The following is a 19,782-nucleotide window of genomic DNA, read 5'->3' on the forward strand; positions in this document are numbered from 1 at the left end:
ATAATCGAACTTTTGTCGAACTGTTTACGCGCTCTGCAATTTTTGTTGCAATTTTTGTTGCATACTGATGTGAAGACATCTGGCTGGCCATTAATCACGAGTCATAAATAAAGTGATTTTTGTTGCAATTAGAAATGAAAATGCCCCTTCCAGTCACGCAGTGCTCGCTACTGGGGGCTAACGGATGTCGCTAGTTACGGTGCTTGAAGAAAATGTGGGCATGTAACAGCTTAAAGAAGTCAAGATTTCTTCTAGAAGAAAAAACTGTGTTTGCACGCAAGTGTGCATAAATTTTTTTATTTTGCGATGACAGGCAGTTTTTGTATCAGCGGCACTTCCATTATATTGGCGGCTGCGAAAATTTAACGGAGGATGCGTAGGGAACGATTGCTCCCGTCTATTCCTTGTTATTTATGTTCCTTTACAGGAGTAATTCTGACCTGTAATACATGCTTACGTGCGTTCAGTTGGCGGTCCTGAAAAGTGTAGCTCTTTTACCAACCGTTATTGAAGTCAGCGCCCGTCCTGTGGTGCATGCTCTTTGTTCATTTCAGAAGAGCTGTATGTATATTCCTTGCAACTATAGTAGAACAATGTCCCGGAGTACTACTTATTGAATGTTACATCTTAAAAGCTATACGAAGAGTTGCGATCGCGATAACGCGGCACAAAGAGTGATAAAAGTGTCATGTATATCAAATATTAGCTCGGAAGCAAAATCAGTTATACCGCCTTCCGTTACATAAAATTTTAGATTTTCGATAAATTTGATTTCAGTCGGAGGAGGTTTAACGCCCAAAAGCGGATCAGGTGGTGGAAGGCTCCAGAAAATTTCGACCGCATGGGGTCTTAAACGTGCACTGATCCCGTACAATACACGCGTCCCTTGCACTTTACATCTGTAGAAATGCAACCGGTGCTGAGGAGATCGAACACGCGTCTAAAAGGTCAGGAACCGAGAACCATCACCATGGATGGATGGATGGATGGATGGATGGATGGATGGATGGATGGATGGATGGATGGATGGATGGATGGATGGATGGATGGATGGATGGATGGATGGATGGATGGATGGATGGATGGATGGATGGATGGATGGATGGATGGATGGATGGATGGATGGATGGATGGATGGATGGATGGATGGATGGATGGATGGATGGATGGATGGATGGATGGATGGATGGATGGATGAGGCTGAACACAGCTTTTTGCGGCTGGCGCCACCTATCCACCATGCCAGTTGCAGGTGTACGCAGCAGATTGGCGTATAACAAGACGACGCCCAGAAAGCGGGTGGTAGCTCCATGTGAAGAAAACAGTGCACTGAGCCATATAGCGTGAGTAAGGCTAGAAAAAATTCCGTCGAAGAGGTGGCGCCTTGGAGTTCGATCTGCAATCATTTCATCCCCGTTTTGACCCCGTTTAGAACCCATTTCGGATGTTGCAAAAAGGGTAACCTACTTGGCACGCCTCATACTAACGCAGATTGTACGAACATTATAAGAGCAAAGACCACTTAATTACAAAGAAGTTCCGTTGCATTATTTAATGCTATGGCGCAGTTTGGGTTATATGCTGATATGCTCGATTCGGGCGGAGAATGTACGTAGTCCACCGAAATATACGCCTACCTTTAAAGGCGGAGGTGAAGATAAAGAAGAAAAAGAGAACACTCACAAGAAGGAGGTCTGTGACTGACGCAATGGTCCACGGCGAAAAAGACGTGTTTCGGCCGTCCGACTCTACCTTCAAGCACACAGCTTGGAAGAATGAAAGCCAGGATAAGGAAATTCCTGGCCTACAGCACGCCGTCCATAAGAGTCGTCTGAAGAAAGAGCAACGTTTTCTACAACCGCCAGGTGAGTGTTGGAATGCGGTTGAGACTGTGCGAGTATTGTTGCGGAGAGAAGTGCACTAACCGAAAGCCAGTCCGAAGAATGCCTTGCCTGCCAGGAGCCACCATATTCTTTCTTTGTGAATGACTCTTAAAGATGCTGGTTGCCGCGGCCCCAGGTCACTAAACTTTGACTAATGATATGCTTACAGGCGGTATTGTTTGGCTCTTGAGCTGGTTTGGAGTTGGAGTAAGAGAAAGGAACAGCGGGAAGACTGCGGGAAGAAAGTGACAACGGGAACGGTCATTTTGTCACGTTCTATATTTCCTTCCACACCGCTTTTCTTGTCCGTAACAAGATATTCATTGCCTCGTACTGAAAGCTATGTGCTTAGCGCTGCCTGCCTCATAGTTATGGTTCTCGCGAAATAATCTTACTAAAAATGAATGCGTGCGGTTCCTACAGTGGCATTTTTTCGCTTTCGAGGCTTTGCGACCGCTTTGCGACAAGCAGTGACTTACCAAAAGAGCCAACAGGGCGTAGCGCCTTTACAACTATACCTAAGCAGACATCCCGTACGTTGAGACAATCGTATTAATTGCGCACCTACCAGGAGTTTTTAGGCCATGAGCTGTTAAAGGACCTGGCCGGAACTAATCATAGACGTTATATGCGTATTCTTCACTTAAAAGCTATTTTTTCTCCAACGCTGGGCAAAGAATTGCAGCTTCGCACTATGCAGGCAGAAAGTGTATGAAAGCATAGTGCTTGGATAGGCCAGTAGTTAAGCTTGCACGCCTGACTTGGGAGGAGACGCCTACATGACATCGTGTTTTTACGAAGATATCGAAGATTGCGTCTAGCAACAATTTAAATGCATTATTTTTCACTTCAAAGAACTTGCGTAGCCCTATGTCATCTCTGCATTCTAGGGCGATAGTTGCCAGTGGTCACTGGTATTCGTAGCAAGTTATTAAGTGAGTGCCAGAATCTCACCGTGCGAGTTAACCTGCTGGCCAGTGAAAATTCTGCCAGGTGTACTGCTGTATGGGCTGTTTCGAGTGTGAATCAAGGACTGCCATGAGATCCAAGTATGATATAATTTTAGCGACAAGAGGAAAGGGTGAGGAGGGTGCTTGCTTTCCTTATCGCAATTGCGAAAAATCGACTTTTGTCTACGAGTGCTTCCTGGGTTCGAAACCGACCGCGGCGGCTGCGTTTTTATGGAGGAAAAACGCTAAGGCGCCCGTGTGCTGTGCGATGTCAGTGCACGTTAAAGATCCCCAGGTGGTCGAAATTATTCCGGAGCCATCCACTACGGCACCTCTTTCTTTCTTCTTTCACTCCCTCCTTTATCCCTTCCCTTACGGCGCGGTTCAGGTGTCCAACGATATATGAGACAGATACTGCGCCATTTCCTTTCCCCCAAAACCAATTATTATTATTATTATTATTATTATTACGAGTGCTTCGTCGGTAAGGCGGCTGAATTAAAGACTGTGGTCGCCCATCTTTATTTACTTCTGAACCACTGAGTTGTATGGTTTGTTTTAGCTCCTAAATTATCTCCGCTAGTACTCATGTATGTTGCTACATCTATTTATTGATTTTGATGCCAGAGTACATTGCAGATATCAAGCACCTTTTGAGCTAGATGGACAAAATTTACTAAGCTGAAGACGAATGAAGAGAGCAAGCTAATCTCTGAGGTTTCGCTAAAAAATACCACCATAATTATTTACAGCGACTCAATCGGTATTTCGTTCCTGGCGTGGTTAAGAGCGGTGGTAGCTATCGCTCAAATTCGTTTCCACCATGTTTCGGGCGAGTGCTTGGCAGTCTTTTCTCCTGAGCTGTGGCCCACATTTGGTTACTTGACTCCACGTGACCGATCTTTATGCATTCGTGGAACGTTTACTTAAACCGCCTTTTGACATTCATTCGTTCCTCGCCAGCGTGGAAACATTTTTATGCGCCTTTTTATGCTTGTTTCAGTCAATCGACCTCACGAGGCGCCTCTGCAATTGTTCAGAGAAAGATTTCTTTGATCGTGTGGTCGCAGGGCAAGACGAGTGGGCCATGACAAACCCGGCATCGACGGAGCTGTCCACGACGGAGGCTCCCATACACGTGGGGCTGGACGATGGCTCCCAAGTCCAGGAATCCGCATCAAGGAGCGCTGTGTACCACTACGCGGTGGTCGCCATCGTGACGACCGTGGCAGGTGTCGTCTTCATCGTACTCGTGGGCTTCTTCTCTGGCCGCAAGAGTATACGTGCCCTCCAAAACACTTCACTGAACAACACCGAACGGCCTTTCCTTAATCTTTGACTCTCGCGCTGCAATTCCGCCCGTTGCTCCAGAATCAAAATGAGCTACACAGGCAGTGCGCGATCTGCCAACTTTTCTTATTTACGGGGGGCTTCGAGAGGGAAAGAAAGGATATGGTTCCAGTAGCCAGGGGCTCATGCTATCTGTTTCCTGGAATAAATTATGCATCGGTTATTCATGTCAGAAGATGATGAATTATTTTGTGATTGTGTGAAACCATGGGGTGTTCAACCGCGCATCAAGATGCGACCGCAATTCTCTTCAGTAGTGCTGTGAACCGTCGGCGCTATTTCTAACTGTCGTGCGACACTGCCTTAGTCATTCACCTGGGACAAGCCGGGAGGCTTATGAGGTCGGCAAGGTAATGAGGATTCGGGCATAATAAAACATCTCTAAGCTTGTCCTCAGTGAACAGATTGTGTCGTTTACATTTTCTGTTGCTGCTGATTTTGTTGTAGCAAATAGCCATATACGTGGGATTCGGGATTCTATACTTTGCATTCGTAGATCGTTGGAACTCCTCAAACGAAGTCTGGAGCATTAGTGCAGCGGTTAAGCTCGGCGCCACTGCCCCGCAGTGGTAGGCGCTTCCATCATGAGCTTAACTGCCACCTGCCACGGTTGGCATTGTGCTCACAATGCTGGAAAAGGTTACCAGGTATATGTGTATAAGGAGACTGATACCCGCTAAAAATAGTAACCGATTACTGACGTTTCAACTGGGCAGCAGTCTTCTTCAGTGCAACGTCATTATTCCAGAGGAGTATTAATAGGGGTTGGAAGAAGGCTGCTACAGTGCGCTGAGTTAAATCCCGGGAAAAACAAAGAGGAAAAAGCTTGACAAAATGGGACCTACCTGCTTGGCGCATGATGAATAAGAGTGCAGAAGGGTGTGCAGTGCTCGTACTTCCGGCATAGCTGAGTACGCCGGAGCACACACCCTAAAGCAGAAAACGCGGGAACACACATGCGCGCTGCACACCCAAAAATAAACAGACACGCACACAAAGCACGTGTGTCCGTAGCACGCGGTGGCAAGGTGAAAGCACACTTTCTTGATTTGGTAAATGCTTGCTTTTGATGGGCATTTGGATCTAGGAATGTGAGTTCGGTAGTGCGGTCTAGTCTTCCGAGATATCGGTAATAAGAAAGTGGATACCGGTCTACGAGCCTGGACACGACTAGACCCTTCAATGATATCGGTGGATTCCCCCTTAATTTTATCTAGATATGGTACGTTCTCTATGCACTCGAAGTCTGCGCACAAGGGGATTTCGACACGGTGGTCGAAATTATTCGGAGCCGTCCACAACGGCGTCCCTCGTAGCCTGAGACGCTTTGGGACGTTAAACCCCATAAAACCAAAACCAACCGTCTGGGCAGGTTCCCCTTAACCAGGTGGCCATATGGGCAGCCAGCCAAAAAGCCGGCTTCGGACGAATAAAAAAGTTGGGCTGAAGCTTAGCTAAAGTGCTAAGCTTGGATATCTCGAAGCGAAAAGCTTCATGGCGGTGCTCGTGGTTTAGCTTAAGGTTTCATACATAGGGTTACAATTTGGGTATACCTTTCAAGCTATTCCAAAACGTGTTGTCTTAGGTGTACAAAGCTTGTACAGTCGTTATACAAGGCGATTAAAATCTCCAACTTCCACGCTACCACTTCTGTGTCTTCTTCTCCTCCTTCCATGGCGAAAGGTCAGACGACGGATGCAGCGCGCGGCGGCGACGACGGCTGCGGCAGCAGCGGCCACCTGCGCACCGCGTGACGTCACTCGGTTTCACGCATGCGCAGCTGTGGCAAATCTGTGGTGTGGCTCACGCGAAGCCCGGTGTTGACGAGACTAGTGAAGCTTTTCGCTTCAATACGGGGCACACTGAAAATTCGCAGGACAGTTCGTCTCCGTACTGTCAGCAACAGCGACAGCGAACGTTGCGATGGCGTCCTTTTACTTTGGTGTCCGTGGCATACACATCCGGATCTCCCAATCAGCAGTATCCTATCGCACTGAGCGTTACCGGCGACCGACATGAGCGCTTGCATTGTCCATCTCACCGCCTACACAATTGCGTGATAGGCTCAAGCTTTGGCCACTCGGCCACTCTTTTCTTTGCAAGTTATTTTCACGCACGTCCGCGAAATCTGGCCTAACACTGATTTACAGCGTCTCGAACACGAAGCTTCCTCTGGTGTGAATACGCTGCTACCGAAGTTGACATTGGCAACTCTAGACCACGGCTGTACGACGGGCTGGTATTCGTGCATTGTGTGGTTGCGTTCACGATTTCGTCTCCGTCGCAGAGCCAGTACGTACAATGGGCCCATAGTCTCCGTGCGACTAAGCGCTCATCGACAGGAGAAAGACCAAACGGCTCTCAGTCGCATGTGTCTCACCCTCTCACGACACGCGCTTTACCTCGCACTTTCCTCCTCTCGGCGGACAACATGCTACTACTAGTTATACTACCCATACTGCTACTAATTATTGTTCTACCAATAGTACTACTAATAATTTTACTGCTACTGTTTCTATCACCATTTACTGCTTCCTGCTTTTCCCGCTGCAGTGCCTACTACTAACCCTTACGGTAGACAGCCTCATCGTCATAAGGCACATGCAAATCGACTTTTCATAGTTCGACTTGCTGCTACGTCGGTTGTTTCCAAGAAGTTTTCTTGTACAGCTAGATAACTGTGGCACAACCGAGACAATAGGCCAGCAGAAGAAATGGCAACATTCGTACAGAACAAGCCTGCCAGAGAGCCAAGACTAAATGGATGAATAAGTGTCTCGCGTCTTGGCTTTCATGGGGCTGTGGCCAAACAGAGATATTCCTTTCTTGTCATTGATTCTCAGCGTCACTTCCGCTATGCTCGGCACGCCCAGCGGAGCAGAGTGGGAAAAACACGGCTTCGAATAAAGTGGAGTCGGGTAATTCTCGCAATTGGAATGGGACGTTGAGTATTTTGCTCACGGAGATCTGTGCAGCATTTACGACCATAGCTATGCCAAAAATTATAAGGTAGTGGCCAGGTCGAAAGAATTCTTTTTTGCGCCAAATGAAAACATGCACACTATTTTTCATATCAATCGCCTTTTCGCTGTGAACTAATATTTAGCAAACTGTAGAAGCATAGAAGGCCAAGAGATATTGTCCTTCGAAGGAATCCCCGTTGTAAACATTTTCGGAGCAAAAGAAGGATTCTTGCACTGAAACAAATACAATCAATGTAGCACGTTTTGTGCTCTAATTAACAATAAAACAGAAGCAAAGGCACAAAGCCAAATCTGTGTTTTTGTTTATGTAAAAACATCACGCCGTCTTTCGCGGTCATCACTTAGTGAGCAGGTATGGGTAGCTAATTTTAACTGAGCAGTAAAATGTAACTGACTTGCTGTCTCTCAAAAGACGCTCAATATAACACTATCATGGCTAATTTATTGCCACATTTGAAACAGCGAAAAAACTACTCTCCAACATCAGAACCCAATGGTCATAGCATATAATTGTGCTTCCAGAACCGTAGCAACAGCAAGTGTTTTGTGCAAGTCTTTGCCAACAATTTCGACCTCGAGAAAAGGTAAAGAAAGTGACCCTTCATAAAGAGGACAAACAGCACTCCTGGGAAGCACCCAAAAGTTATGTTGTGTACCGAATGAGGACGTCTTTCATTGCTTTCGTTTCCTGGCTGCACTTCTTTGCGCCGTGCACCGCTACAGCTATGCACACAAGTAGTAAACCGTATAAACGAAGTTTGCAGCCTGTCTTCGCAGCATTTTCGAATCTGTGGTTCACTCAGCATTGCGCACATTCCCATAAAACGTAGTATGCGTTGGGAAAACATGATAATTTGAGTTTCACTCTTTCGTACACCAAAAGCACGAAAGAGCGGCGAATTGTGTGGTTTCGTTAGCGCATAGGTCACGATGGCGCAGCGAGCGCCGAAGATACCTGAAATAGGAAAGGGGTATAAAAATAGCAGTCGCCATGGCCAAACCACTACAGTCGCACAGTACCGCAGTGCAGAACAGCTTCGTCATGAACACTCAGGTGTCTCCTGCAGACTGTTGGAAGTAAACTCAGCTTATTAGTAGAACCGAACATTGTTTAGGGCGTCGTTATTTCCTGCAAGGATATGTTCTCCACCCAGCGGGTCTCAACTCTACAGACGTGTTTGGTGTGTCTGGTGTCGATGTATTTTAAGCGCAAGTCCTTTACTTTGCACCTAGGAGCCCCCATGATTCTTAACCTTGCATGCGCTTGGCTAACCTAAACAGCGCAATGTACTCCTATCATATCAGGATAACTTGAACATAGGCACGACGAAAGTGCTTGATACCATTCAACTTCATTATATAAAAATAAATCGTTAAGTAGAAAACATCCTATGAGTATCTAATCTTGTAGAGCATCGCATATAGCCAGCCCATAGTGCAACGACATGATTAAGCGATTCATAGAATATGTTAACAGCATGCCTCCTGGGTACAGCCGTGTTCAGCACCAACTGCCACGTAGCGGCGGCGACAGTGTCTGAATTTGCGCTTAAGAATGCGCTAAGATGTACGCTGTGAAAGCTTGCGCCTCTTCGAAATGCAGTCGCAGGCTTAAATTCCCTTTAATTAGGCTCTTACATTGCTTTGGCTAGAACATTTAATCTCATCTTACGGGCTACAAGTTAATGTGGACTATGAACAATCACTTCTTTGGCAACCTCTGCGACTCCATCAGCGAAACGGGTCTTCACTCGTCCTTGTAACTTTCTATCCCCTACATTCCCCCCCCCCCCCCCACCCCTTTTTACAACTTATGCGTCATGGCACACTTGTCGAATAATCATAAAAAAAGTCCTAGGGTGTGCGAATGCTTCAGAATTCAGTCAAACCTGCTCTTTCTTTGAGTTTTTTTACGTCAGACTCTTATGTGCCTTTATGTATTTCACAACTTCGCTTCACCGTTCTGCAAACATCACAGGTAGCCGCCATTATTGGTCTTGCACTGGTGGTTTGCGCCATGGCCGGTGGACTTGGAGGCTACGGAGGAGGCTACAGTCTAGGCCACGGAGGTGGCTTCGGCTTTGGCGGTGGCCTGGACGCAGGAGGCGTGGGGGTAGGCAGCAGCGTGACCCTATTGCGCGGCGTCCCGGTTTCTCTAGCGCAGTGGTCGGGCCCGTATTTGTCATCAGGACGATACACCACGTAGACAAGATGCACAGAGGAGGTGCCACCGTGGCCCACAGTGGACTCGGAGAATACGGAAGCGGACTCTGATTAGCAGGAGGACTCGGATACGGTGGTGGACCTGAAGTACGGTGGCTACGGTCTCAAAGGCTAGTTGTGAGTCTGTGCGACGGTGTTGCTCCAATGATTTTTGTTTAATGTAGTCATAAAAAGCAGGGCAGCCTTTGCACGTGTTGACATGTGTTGAAAAAGTGAAATTTCGGTCTTCTGATTTTCTTCGGCCAGTTTCTCTCCTAAATAACAATCTGAATGACACGTAAACGCTGGAAACTTAAAAACATGAAGCGCTGTAACCTTGACTTCAACTGCACAGCTGTAAAACGACGACTGTGAGGTGCGCCAAGCTTAGGGCCCTCAAAAAGTCTTGCCGTCATCTGGAAACAAGATGTAAATAAACTGGTTTTGTTAAAAAAAATCACGCTTTTTCCTCCTTTCTTTGAAGTTGCAAAATTATGCTCAAAATAATATACTCACTGGTTGTACAACAGAAAAGACGAACACACCGGTTTTCCGGACGGGCTAATGGCTTGAAGGGCGTCGTGGCGATGATGACGATGACTCCTAATGGGGGACGGCCATCTTTGACCAAAGACAGCCATGTAACAAGTCGTTTCTAGCGTATATAATGTGTAATGTGGTGTCTTGCTCCCATTACCCAACACTTAACCTCAAAAGCGAACCACTAGGTGAGGGGAAAGCTTGTACCTTATATATATCGGATGGGTACCAGGTGACGATGGGGGATCGAAAGCCGCACCTCCCGGATATAAGGCGCATGCTGAAAGGGCTGTTCTACCGTTGCGGTGCGAGGGACATAATGAGCTCAGTGAGTCAGGGTACCTGAAGAATTTCATTAAATGTAGGAAACGAAATTCACAGCACTCACAGTTCAAGTGTCAAAAATCGGCTTTAAGGAATTTTTTTTTGTGTGTAAAAGCGAATATATTGTTGTTTCCCACCTCACATGATGTAAACACATCTTACACGTTACGGTATTACATGGTTGTTGGAATCGAAAGTGAAACAGCAACAAGAAGTAATTCCCTTACAAAATTGTTTAGGAGTCGGAGCAGAATACCACTTGGGACTCATGTATACTAGTTGCTTAACCGAGCTTACACGAGTTACTTTCACTCATCTGCAAACTCATCTGCATCATGATGGCTTCTTCGCTATCACGGCAACTATTTTTAGCGCAATAAAACTAATCCTCGGCACTGGCGCAGCTGCTGATGATTAGATTGTTCACTCTAAAGCCGGTCGTGGTCCTCACTTCCAGCTTTACTACCTAAGTAGCCGCCCTGCCCTTTTATTGATTCTAAAGTGTATGCGTACACCATGCTCTTGGCCACAGAATGCTGTGTTACTACTGAATTTTAACCAGACGCCTTTAAAATGGTACGTTATTCACAGAATCGCCCTCCAATGACTAGGAACCAGACGCAACCAGCGAAAACAGAAGATCGCCCGCTGGAGTCGAGCCCGGCTGAACCAAAGGTCGTGCCTTCAGCGACTTTGGGAATGTCCCGAACGAACAACTGGATAGGATCGAGTTGCTCTTAGGTTTGGGCGAGTGTAGATGTTTATGGTTTATGGGGGTTTAACGTCCCAAAGCAACTCAGGCTATGATGGACGCCGTAGTGAAGGGCTGAGGAAATTTCGACCGCCTGGGGTTCTTTAACGTGCACTGGCATCGCGCAGTACACGGGCGTCTAGAATTTCGACAAATCGAAATTTGATGGAGAAGAAATTCTAGAGGCCTGTGTACTCTTTCATTTTTCAAAGAATGATTTCTTGAACCTGAACCGCTTAGGAACGTTACATCCTGTAAACCGTGTTTATTTACGTGGTCACTGGGCTGAACGAGGGCTTCAAGTCCACGACTGCGCGTCAAAGAGCTCCGTGTATCACTACCGGGTCGTCGGCATCATGGCGACCGCGGTACGCGTGGTCCTCATTGGTTGCGTAGGCTTCTGCAGCCGGAAAGTGCTCACGTGCAATTCGATACACTTAACTGAACAGCACTGAGAGGAGGGCTTTTCAAATCTTTTCACTCTCGCGTCACGATTCCGCCCGTTTCTCTAGAATCACGAAGAGCCCACCTTTGAACTTTTATTTACGCGGGGCTCCGACGGAGAACAAATATTGAAAAATAACCATATAGTGGTAACATAAGAAAGTTTATAAGTTTCCGTCAAAAATACAGTAGCATAACTCCCTCAGACATATAAATGTATGTGTATAGCCGCCGCAGTGGCTCAGTGGTTCCGGCGCTCGGCTGCTGGCCCGAAAGACGCGGGTTCAATCCCAGCCGCGGCGGTTGAATCTCGATGGAGGCGAAATTCTAGACAGCCGTGTGCTCTGCGATGGCAGTGCACGACAAAGAACCCCAGGTGGCCGAAATTTCCGGAGCCCTCCAGTACAGCGTCCCTCATAACCTGAGACGTTTTGGGACGCTAAACCCCCATAAACCAAACCGAACCATATAAATGTATATATTATGCGAGAAAATGGGAGATTGGTGCACCTGGAGTAGAGCAGCAACATACGCAAATATCGTCTGCAAATCAAATGGTCACCCCGAAGAAATAGTTATTCAAGAAATATGACAGCCTGTCCAAGTTTGCAGATGTAGAGTTAGAGGTGAATTTTCTTTTTTTACGATAAAGCCTGCGGGCGGCTCACAACCAAAATCTCTGCCATGATGGGATTCAGTAGACTGACAGCACCGAGGTCAGCGCTCCTCACGGCTTCAGTTCTTCAGCGTTTTGAGATTCCTTGCGAAGGCTGCACGGGGCTGGGCAAGGTTAAGTTTCAATGCCATGCGCCGATCATGCTCCCTGTGAACGCTTCGTCTTCTTTACGGTTCGGGTCGGAGGAGGGGCGCGACGCGTTATTTGTTCGCCCTGTTAAACTCGAAAACATCTGATCAGCTGAAGTTGGATGAACTGCGTGCTCCCAAACATCAACAGTATCGGGAACGCAGTCGCAGGGGCATCTTTTGGTCAAATTATTTATGTTAGGCAGTAGTTTGCCGGATGCAGTAATAGTTTACTTTGGTACTCACGCTGATGTATTGTAGACTTTCCACAGCCAAGAGACCTGTTTTACCCTCTCAAATACCTTTTTAGGCGTCGTTAGCGAAGTGTGCGCCTCGTCGGGAAACAAAGCGTAGTGTCTGACAACGATAAGAGGCCGTCCTAAGTGGCGACGATGTTAGCGCCAAGCGCAGTCGTTTTTAGCACTTAGATGTCCGTTACGAACAGGATTCTCGTTATTCTAGAGCACAGCGGTGTGCCTCTCAAGTAATCTTATCTTGCAAGCGTCAACAAGGCCTGTGTTTATAAAAAATGCGTGCCTGTACTGAAAAGAAGTGCTGCTTAGTAACCTCCTCCGCTATTGTCGTCATCACAATTGTTATAAATGAAAGAAAATAAAAAGCAGGTGAAAGTTGTTAAATACAAAAACAAAACAAATCGCCCCGAGTTGTAGATAGTCTACACCTCGAAAGCGCGTGCAATATCGCTATAAACCCCACAGTTGGGGTACGGCGGCATGGTGCATGCAAATGCTTTAGCGAACGTCTTGGACGTGCGCACGACGTAGATGAGTGTCTTCCTAGACGCCTGCGGTTCGCCGCAGTAGGCTTGTGCGAAGCGCACAAACATGAATCGCTCCAGGTGCGCAGACCTGCCGTGTCTGGCAGCGCCCAGAGCCGCGTCGAGAGCAGCCTCGACCGCCCAGGTGAGGCCCGCGTAATGCGTCCAGTGCATCCCTTGGATGGTCAGGTTCATGTGGCTTAGCGCGAACGTTGCGAAGCAGGACATGACCTCGGTCGACGTGAGGGCCTCTTTTGGGACACTCCGTAGGAACAGGTGTTCGGCCACCTTAACGCCGACGGTAGCGTAGTTGACGAATGGCTCCGTTGCATCCGGGTAGAAGTAAGGAGGCCTTAGTAGCTTGGGGTCTACTTCATCCGCCGACCAGCTGTTGGCTGGCTCGACGGGGACCAGGACACCAGTGTTTCGCGTGTAAGTAATCAAGTTAAGTAGAAAGTCGCCGCCATACGCGCCTTCCAGCGCTCCCTCAGGCATTTTTTCGGAGTCGTCGAAATGTCCTGCAAGAAGAGTTGAGATGTTCCAGCACGCAGTCTGCACTCTATCGCTCCAATAAAAATCATGATCGTACAAACGTTCCCGAGGTGCCACATAAAACCTTCCTGGGGATGTAGACCCGGTATTCAGCCCGCAACCCGTTTCTGTCTATAGATAAAGACAAGAGATGACGCCACCAGTATACTCTGCATGGCAACCTTTTCGACAGCCTTGCTCTCTGGCCTCTTACATAGCGCCGCGAATTGATGATGAATAGGATTATGGGTTTTTATGGTGCAAGGGCATCAATGGCCATCTATGGTCATGGCACAAGGTATTTTTCGATCACTCAAGGTGGGGCCAAAGACCCATTTTCCAAGCATTTCTACCCTGATAGGCCAAACACCAGGCCAGAGTAAAGCTTGTACCCTTGTGTCACCGGTGGGTACCCGGAAGCACTGGGGACCGAACCCCGCACCCTCCGCATGCGATGCGGATGCTGAACCAATCGGCCACCACGGCGGTACAGTGCCGCCAGTTGTTGGACCGTAAGCAAGCCTGCGGGCTCTAGTGCCCAACAGCGCACACAATTTATTTATCACATATACCGTGCATTGAACGAAAAGGAAAGGTGTTCTGTGCCCACCTACAAATGTCCTTCAAGCAAAGCAATAATTTGAAAGCTTCAGGAGGACCTGTTTAACTAACACTCAGTGATTAACCTTGAACTATTGCTGTTTGCCTACATATTTACTGAGAGGCACGCAGATCATCGTACGTAATATATCAGTTGTTAGAACTTCGGAAACGCAGTTACCGTCGATGCAGAGGCACAACAAATTTTGGCTATTTCGACAAGTTAAATGCAACTGAGATGTTCGTATGTATGTAAGGTTCTCGAAAGGCCATGTCACTTGGCGCGATGTAGCCAAAATTGGTGGGGCCATAGCGTCGAGCGTAATGGCACTTTCAAAATTCTGAAAGTTGTTATGGATATTCGTACTGTGACTACACGCCTCTCAATACATAAGGAGACTAACAGTAATTCTTAAAAGCTCTCTTCTCAATATTATTTAACCATCCTACTTGTTAGGAGGCCCTAAATGTATTTTGATGAGCAGCGCCACTGACAATGCTATGCTGAAAACGCGCTCTTCTAACTTAAAAAATGTAGTTTTTATACTTGCAACACATCTCAGGCAAAGAAAACGAAATACGCGCCAGATTGAAAAAGCTACACTTTCCATCCGGACATTTTTGTCAAACCCACCTTAATGAATTACAGGACGCACTGTTCTACATTCAGGCACATATGGACAAATGCAGACATACCGTGGAGCAGGACAGCGGCATTGCGAGGAACTGGGTCCTCTTTCAGCCTGAGACCTCCTGCCTCTGGGTGCCTCGAGCTGACCTCCTGAAGTCGTTTCCACATAGCATTGATTCCTGGTAGGGCTTGGGAGGCGCCCGTCGAAGCGGCTATGACCGAGTGCAAGGTGTCTTTGAAGAGCAAGTGCACAAAGTTAGCGCACACGGAGCACACTTCGGAGCGCACGCTGTGACCCCTTAGGACCGCTGTCTCCCGTTCGAAGTTTATGAACTCCGCGAACGGGACATACAGTGCGTACAGAGCTACAACCTTGACATCGAATGCCTGGATGCGGTCCAATAGTTGAAGCATTGAGGAATCGTCCGGGTAGCGAAGCTGTGCCGGCGCTCGTTTGTGCGCGCTCTTCGCATGCTTAGCGAGTGGCTTCGCAAACCAGCGTGCTACGGGGCTCTTGTCAAAGTGCTCAGACTTCACGGACACCAGAGGATTATCAATGCCAATGTATTTCCCTACGATTGCCATGATGCCTTCGTTCAGAGCGTTCATTTTGTCCATCTGGGCGCGGTACCAGTCGTTCCCAGGAAGGTTCTCTGCCTCTTTCATCATGACCTGTCGGAGAGAGAACAGGGACTCGGCGTCGATGCCCGTGCCGATCCTGACGTCGACAGTACCGTTGCTGTGATAGACGATTGATAGGATGGACTCCAGGTGATTCGTCAAAATGCTCTCGACGATCATTTCGATTAGCACGGCGTAGTCGGTTGCACCCAGCCAGCGTTCGGTGTCTATCTTCGCTGCACTAAACATGGCACCTAGGTCGGTACTGCGATTGACGTGAAAGGCAACACAGGAGCTATAAACGTTTCCAATCTTTCGAGCGGCAGAAACTCCGCTGGTTTCTGTCAGCTTCGCATCCACCAAGTCGAGGAACTCTGCCTCAAGAAATCGGTTGTATGTGAGCCGCGGCGAAGACTTAGATGTCGTGTTCCATTTTCCGCAGGCGAAAAGGTAGAAGTCGTGACACGGCATGACAGAGGCATCAGCCGAAGTCTGGATTTCTTGTACGGCGTTTCTGCATGCGGCAGAGTTGCACGACCTGTACATTGCATTGGGAAAGTCGGCCATGAAGGCCTGCGCAGTGGTTTCCTTGGCACTCCAGAGCGTGTACAGTCCATAGGCAGCAGCACTGGACGCTAAGATGGCAAATGCAATGATGGCGAGTAAGGGCGTTCCACGAGATTCTTTCGATGGTTTCTTGTGCTGGCCGTAATTTTCGAGTGAAGACACCGCTTTTCTGCCTTGATCCTCACGGTCGCCTGGGAACGTAAGATATCGAACACTTATGCTTAAGGTGAACTTTGTAGACCAATTCTAAATATAAAGATCGCTAAGTTCAGAGAAGCATAATTTACGGTACATTTCAGAGCAGCGGACGTACTGAAGCTGCTCAAGGTGCAGGAATTGGCACTCTATCGCATGTTGCTGCTAAACCGCATAACACGTTGACAAATGTTTAAAGCTCAAATTATGCACTCACCGCAGAACTTCAATAAACTGAGCGTTTAACTTGATATTTGCAAGAGTTGTACGTGTTTTGTTATAATGATGAAACTTCACAAAAAAGAGAAATTTAGCACTTGTGTAAATTTGCAACTAATATATTTGTTGATGGCGCCATTCAGAGCCCGGCTCCTGCTTCCTTGTGACGCCTCAAAACTCCACAATGGTGGAACGGAGTTTAGACAGGCACCAGCATTTTCGGCCGGCCATCTGCTCCCTGTTTTAACCTTCGCTCGAAGTGCATGCTCCCTGCCTTTTACAGTTTGTATGCTTTTGTGAGAGAATGAAATGCCAGCTTTAAAAACATATATACACCACTTCGACGCCCCTTCCTCCTGCTGGGTCTAGCCGGTACGTACTCAACGAAGTTGGACACGGTAATTCAATCATTTTTTCTATGATATTTGCTCGGTATGAAAAGTTCAGCTTGGTATACCATAATTACGCAATTTTGAGGCTCAATTTTAGAGCCAGAAGAATGAATACTGGAGTATCTGCGCTCCATATTAAGCATTATATATAATTTCAGGTTAAGAAAAACATCGGACGGAACTGGTACTTTCAAAATAGCTCTATCGATGAAACAGACGTTTCTACTAGGAGTCTCCAAAATGACGCGTGAATGCACAAAAAGAGTACCCTTGGTGGCAGTACTTCCTCCAGCTTTCCTCGGTGAATCCAGAGGTGCAGTTCCGCCTGATCCCGATTTCTGAGAGCCTGCAGCGGTGTTTCCTTGCTTGCCAATAAGAGCGCTCCTGCGACTGCCAACGGAAGAAGCCATTCGCTGGAATGGCAGAGATTGTAGAAACTGGGTCAGGTGCGCGTCTTCCTGAACATGGTAGTTAACTACTATGATCAACACGACAAAGCGAGGCGCAGTCAGAGAGATGGCCTAAATAATTTCAAATTTTTACATTCCGTTATCTTGTACAACTAGTGGCCCGCATGAGTCGCTTAATCACCTGTGAAAGACTCACTGTGCATGTTTGTTCGCGTTCTGCTTAAAACAAATGAATGCTAGCACACCACAGCATGCAATTCCTAACTGTACATTAGGTATCGGAATGCGCTACCCATTTAATAAACGCGGGTTATCTCTTATCTCATTATAATAAAACCCTAGTGTACAAAGTATGCTGTACAAAGTGGGCTTTGTTTCTGTAGACCTTTCTCAAGAATTCCACTTGGCGCACAGAACTAATGGAACGCAAGAATAAAGCAAAAAATTATTAGCAAAACAGTGAATCTCATATGAGCTTATTTCGGTAAAACACACTACGAAAAAGCACGCAGAAATAGGACAATGGGAAGCACTTACTGCACGCGAAGAGCAGGCACAGCCTATGCGGAGAATAATCGAACGTATTATCTGTTGCCAACAGTATCTCAGGCGCTGATGGTAAGCCTTGCGAGGGCTGTCAGTTCGCAAGTATAAACTCTTTTCCTTATTTTTCCTGTGGTATGAAGTAACATACCTGCCATGTAGATGGCCTGCGGCTCGCGACGTTCTTAGCAGCGCCATCCGCGTAGTTCAGGATGTCTACGTCTTCCAGGGGGCTTTCTGGTGAGGAAATCGCACCGGGTGAAGTGAACTTCTGAGACAGGTCCCCGGTGCCTGGTTGGAGTACGACTGACATTTCGCTTTCTGCGGTCGTCGTCTTATTGTCCACCACCCTGGCACTTGGAGGTCGAGGCTCGTCTGCGTTCAAGAGTTTGAGTATATCTTCCGCTTTTAGCGGGCGCTTCGGGTTTCCCAGCAGACCAGGCAGCGAAGAAGGCGCTGCAAGGCCGATCCGTGAGTATGTTTTAGCTCGCCGCTGCCCAGGTGCGTTCGGTAATGAAGTCTGCAAAGAAGAGGGAGTTTCGCGTATTGCATCGCTGATCAATCTGTTTAAAAATTACGAGATACATACATGATTCAGAGCTTAAAACAAAGAAGTTAAGAGTGGGACTGACTCCTTTGCTCTACTTTTTTTGATGCAATAGCCGTGAAGCACAGTCAGCAGTCCACTCGGGGAACGATCGGTTTTTTCTCCCATTTTTCACTCGTATTTGTACCACCGTACCATTGTGCTTAATGTGCGCTGGTTTTTTCTTCACAGAGTGGCGTGTATTGGAGAGCTAAGGAGGTTTTCCATTTCCGATAAGCACAAAGCTGACATAAATGCGTTTTTTATATGTGCGCACAGACAACAGAACACTGTATTATGCAAAGAGCACACCGACAGGGTTGTGTCGGTTCAACGCCTTCTCTCTGTCCTTTTTTCACGTCACGACTTTGCACTGCTCCGATAATACAAAAGTAAAATTTTTATTTCAAAGTTCCGGCTTTTCTTCAAAATCCTAGAAAACATTTGATTTATAGTTTACTTTCGCCACTACTTCATGACGACTCCAGTGCTTATGCGCATGAAGTTTTAAAAGTCACTCTGGGTTATAATAATGAGATTCATAGCGATTGAGAGCAGGGTGGCACAAAAATGACTTCAATTGTGGAAGAAAACTTGGCAGTGGAAATTAAAAGTAGCTGAAATGTTATGTGCTCTTTTTTTGATACCAAGCACTACGCACAACTTCTGAGGACTTTAATACAGGTGCACAACTAATGATCATCCTGACTGAGTCGTTCCTTCAGCAGATCTGAGGCTGGTTGGTCGAGGTGCGACTGGTTCTCTATGAAAGATGAACAGCGTCCACACATGGTGTGAATGCCGAGACAGACAAAAGCAAGCACACAATTACTATTGTTGAACTAGGTTTCTTTCCGCATCTCTCCCGTTTCAGCGCGCTGCTATTCTCTCACGATGACCTTTAAACACAGTTTGCAGTAAGAACTGAGGCGACTCTCCCTTTTACGCAGTGTCGTGCGAAATAGCCAAAACACATGCCAAGGGATCAATGCTTAACGGCACTCACAGAGCGCAAACCACAACATCAGCCGCATCCAATGCTGGTTCATTTCCTCTAACGCAAAGTCGATACTTCCTCGACAGCCGTTCTGAGCCCTTCAGACCAAATTCTATAAGTCCCCACCTTCACGTTCTCTATCTATGCAGCCACCCTCTATTCGTTTTAGGTATCGAAGTGGTACGTCCGGGCAATGAGCGCTAGCTTATTGGTGGCTCTTAATCAGAACTTTAAAGAAAAACATTGCTCTCGCACTGAAACCTACCGGGCTTGGGAATGCTGGAGAAGCAGAACCAGGAGATTGGACCGCTTGGCTAGGAGCCTGTGGACCCGAGGTTGGTGGTTTCGGTGGCCCAGCGAAGGCTCCCAGTGACGACCTTGGTAGGTGGGTTTTTCTGAGGAGCTCTGGCGACGGCTCTCTCTTGGTGCTGTCCGCGTCTTTGACGTCTTGGTCGCTCCTTGATTCCACATCTGCCGGTC

At 47.3% G+C, this 19,782-nt stretch overlaps 1 protein-coding gene across 1 annotated transcript; it reads left to right on the forward strand.

Moving 5' to 3' along the window:
- Positions 1-1,685: 1,685 nt before the first annotated feature.
- Positions 1,686-4,297, forward strand: LOC144105523 (uncharacterized). Its single transcript, XM_077638645.1, has 2 exons — positions 1,686-1,865; positions 3,904-4,297. The coding sequence occupies exons 1-2, from the start codon at positions 1,709-1,711 to the stop codon at positions 4,170-4,172; spliced, it is 426 nt and encodes a 141-aa protein (XP_077494771.1). The 5' UTR covers positions 1,686-1,708; the 3' UTR covers positions 4,173-4,297.
- Positions 4,298-19,782: the final 15,485 nt, after the last annotated feature.

This window comes from Amblyomma americanum, chromosome 9 (genome assembly GCF_052857255.1).
Source record: "Amblyomma americanum isolate KBUSLIRL-KWMA chromosome 9, ASM5285725v1, whole genome shotgun sequence".
NCBI classification, from domain to species: domain Eukaryota; kingdom Metazoa; phylum Arthropoda; class Arachnida; order Ixodida; family Ixodidae; genus Amblyomma; species Amblyomma americanum.

Coding starts and splice junctions, on each gene's coding strand:
- LOC144105523 (XM_077638645.1), top strand. CDS start 1,709: ATGGTCCACGGCGAAAAAGACGTGTTTCGGCCGTCCGACTCTACCTTC. Junction 1,866..3,903: donor ACGTTTTCTACAACCGCCAG/GTGAGTGTTGGA, acceptor GTGTGGTCGCAG/GGCAAGACGAGTGGGCCATG.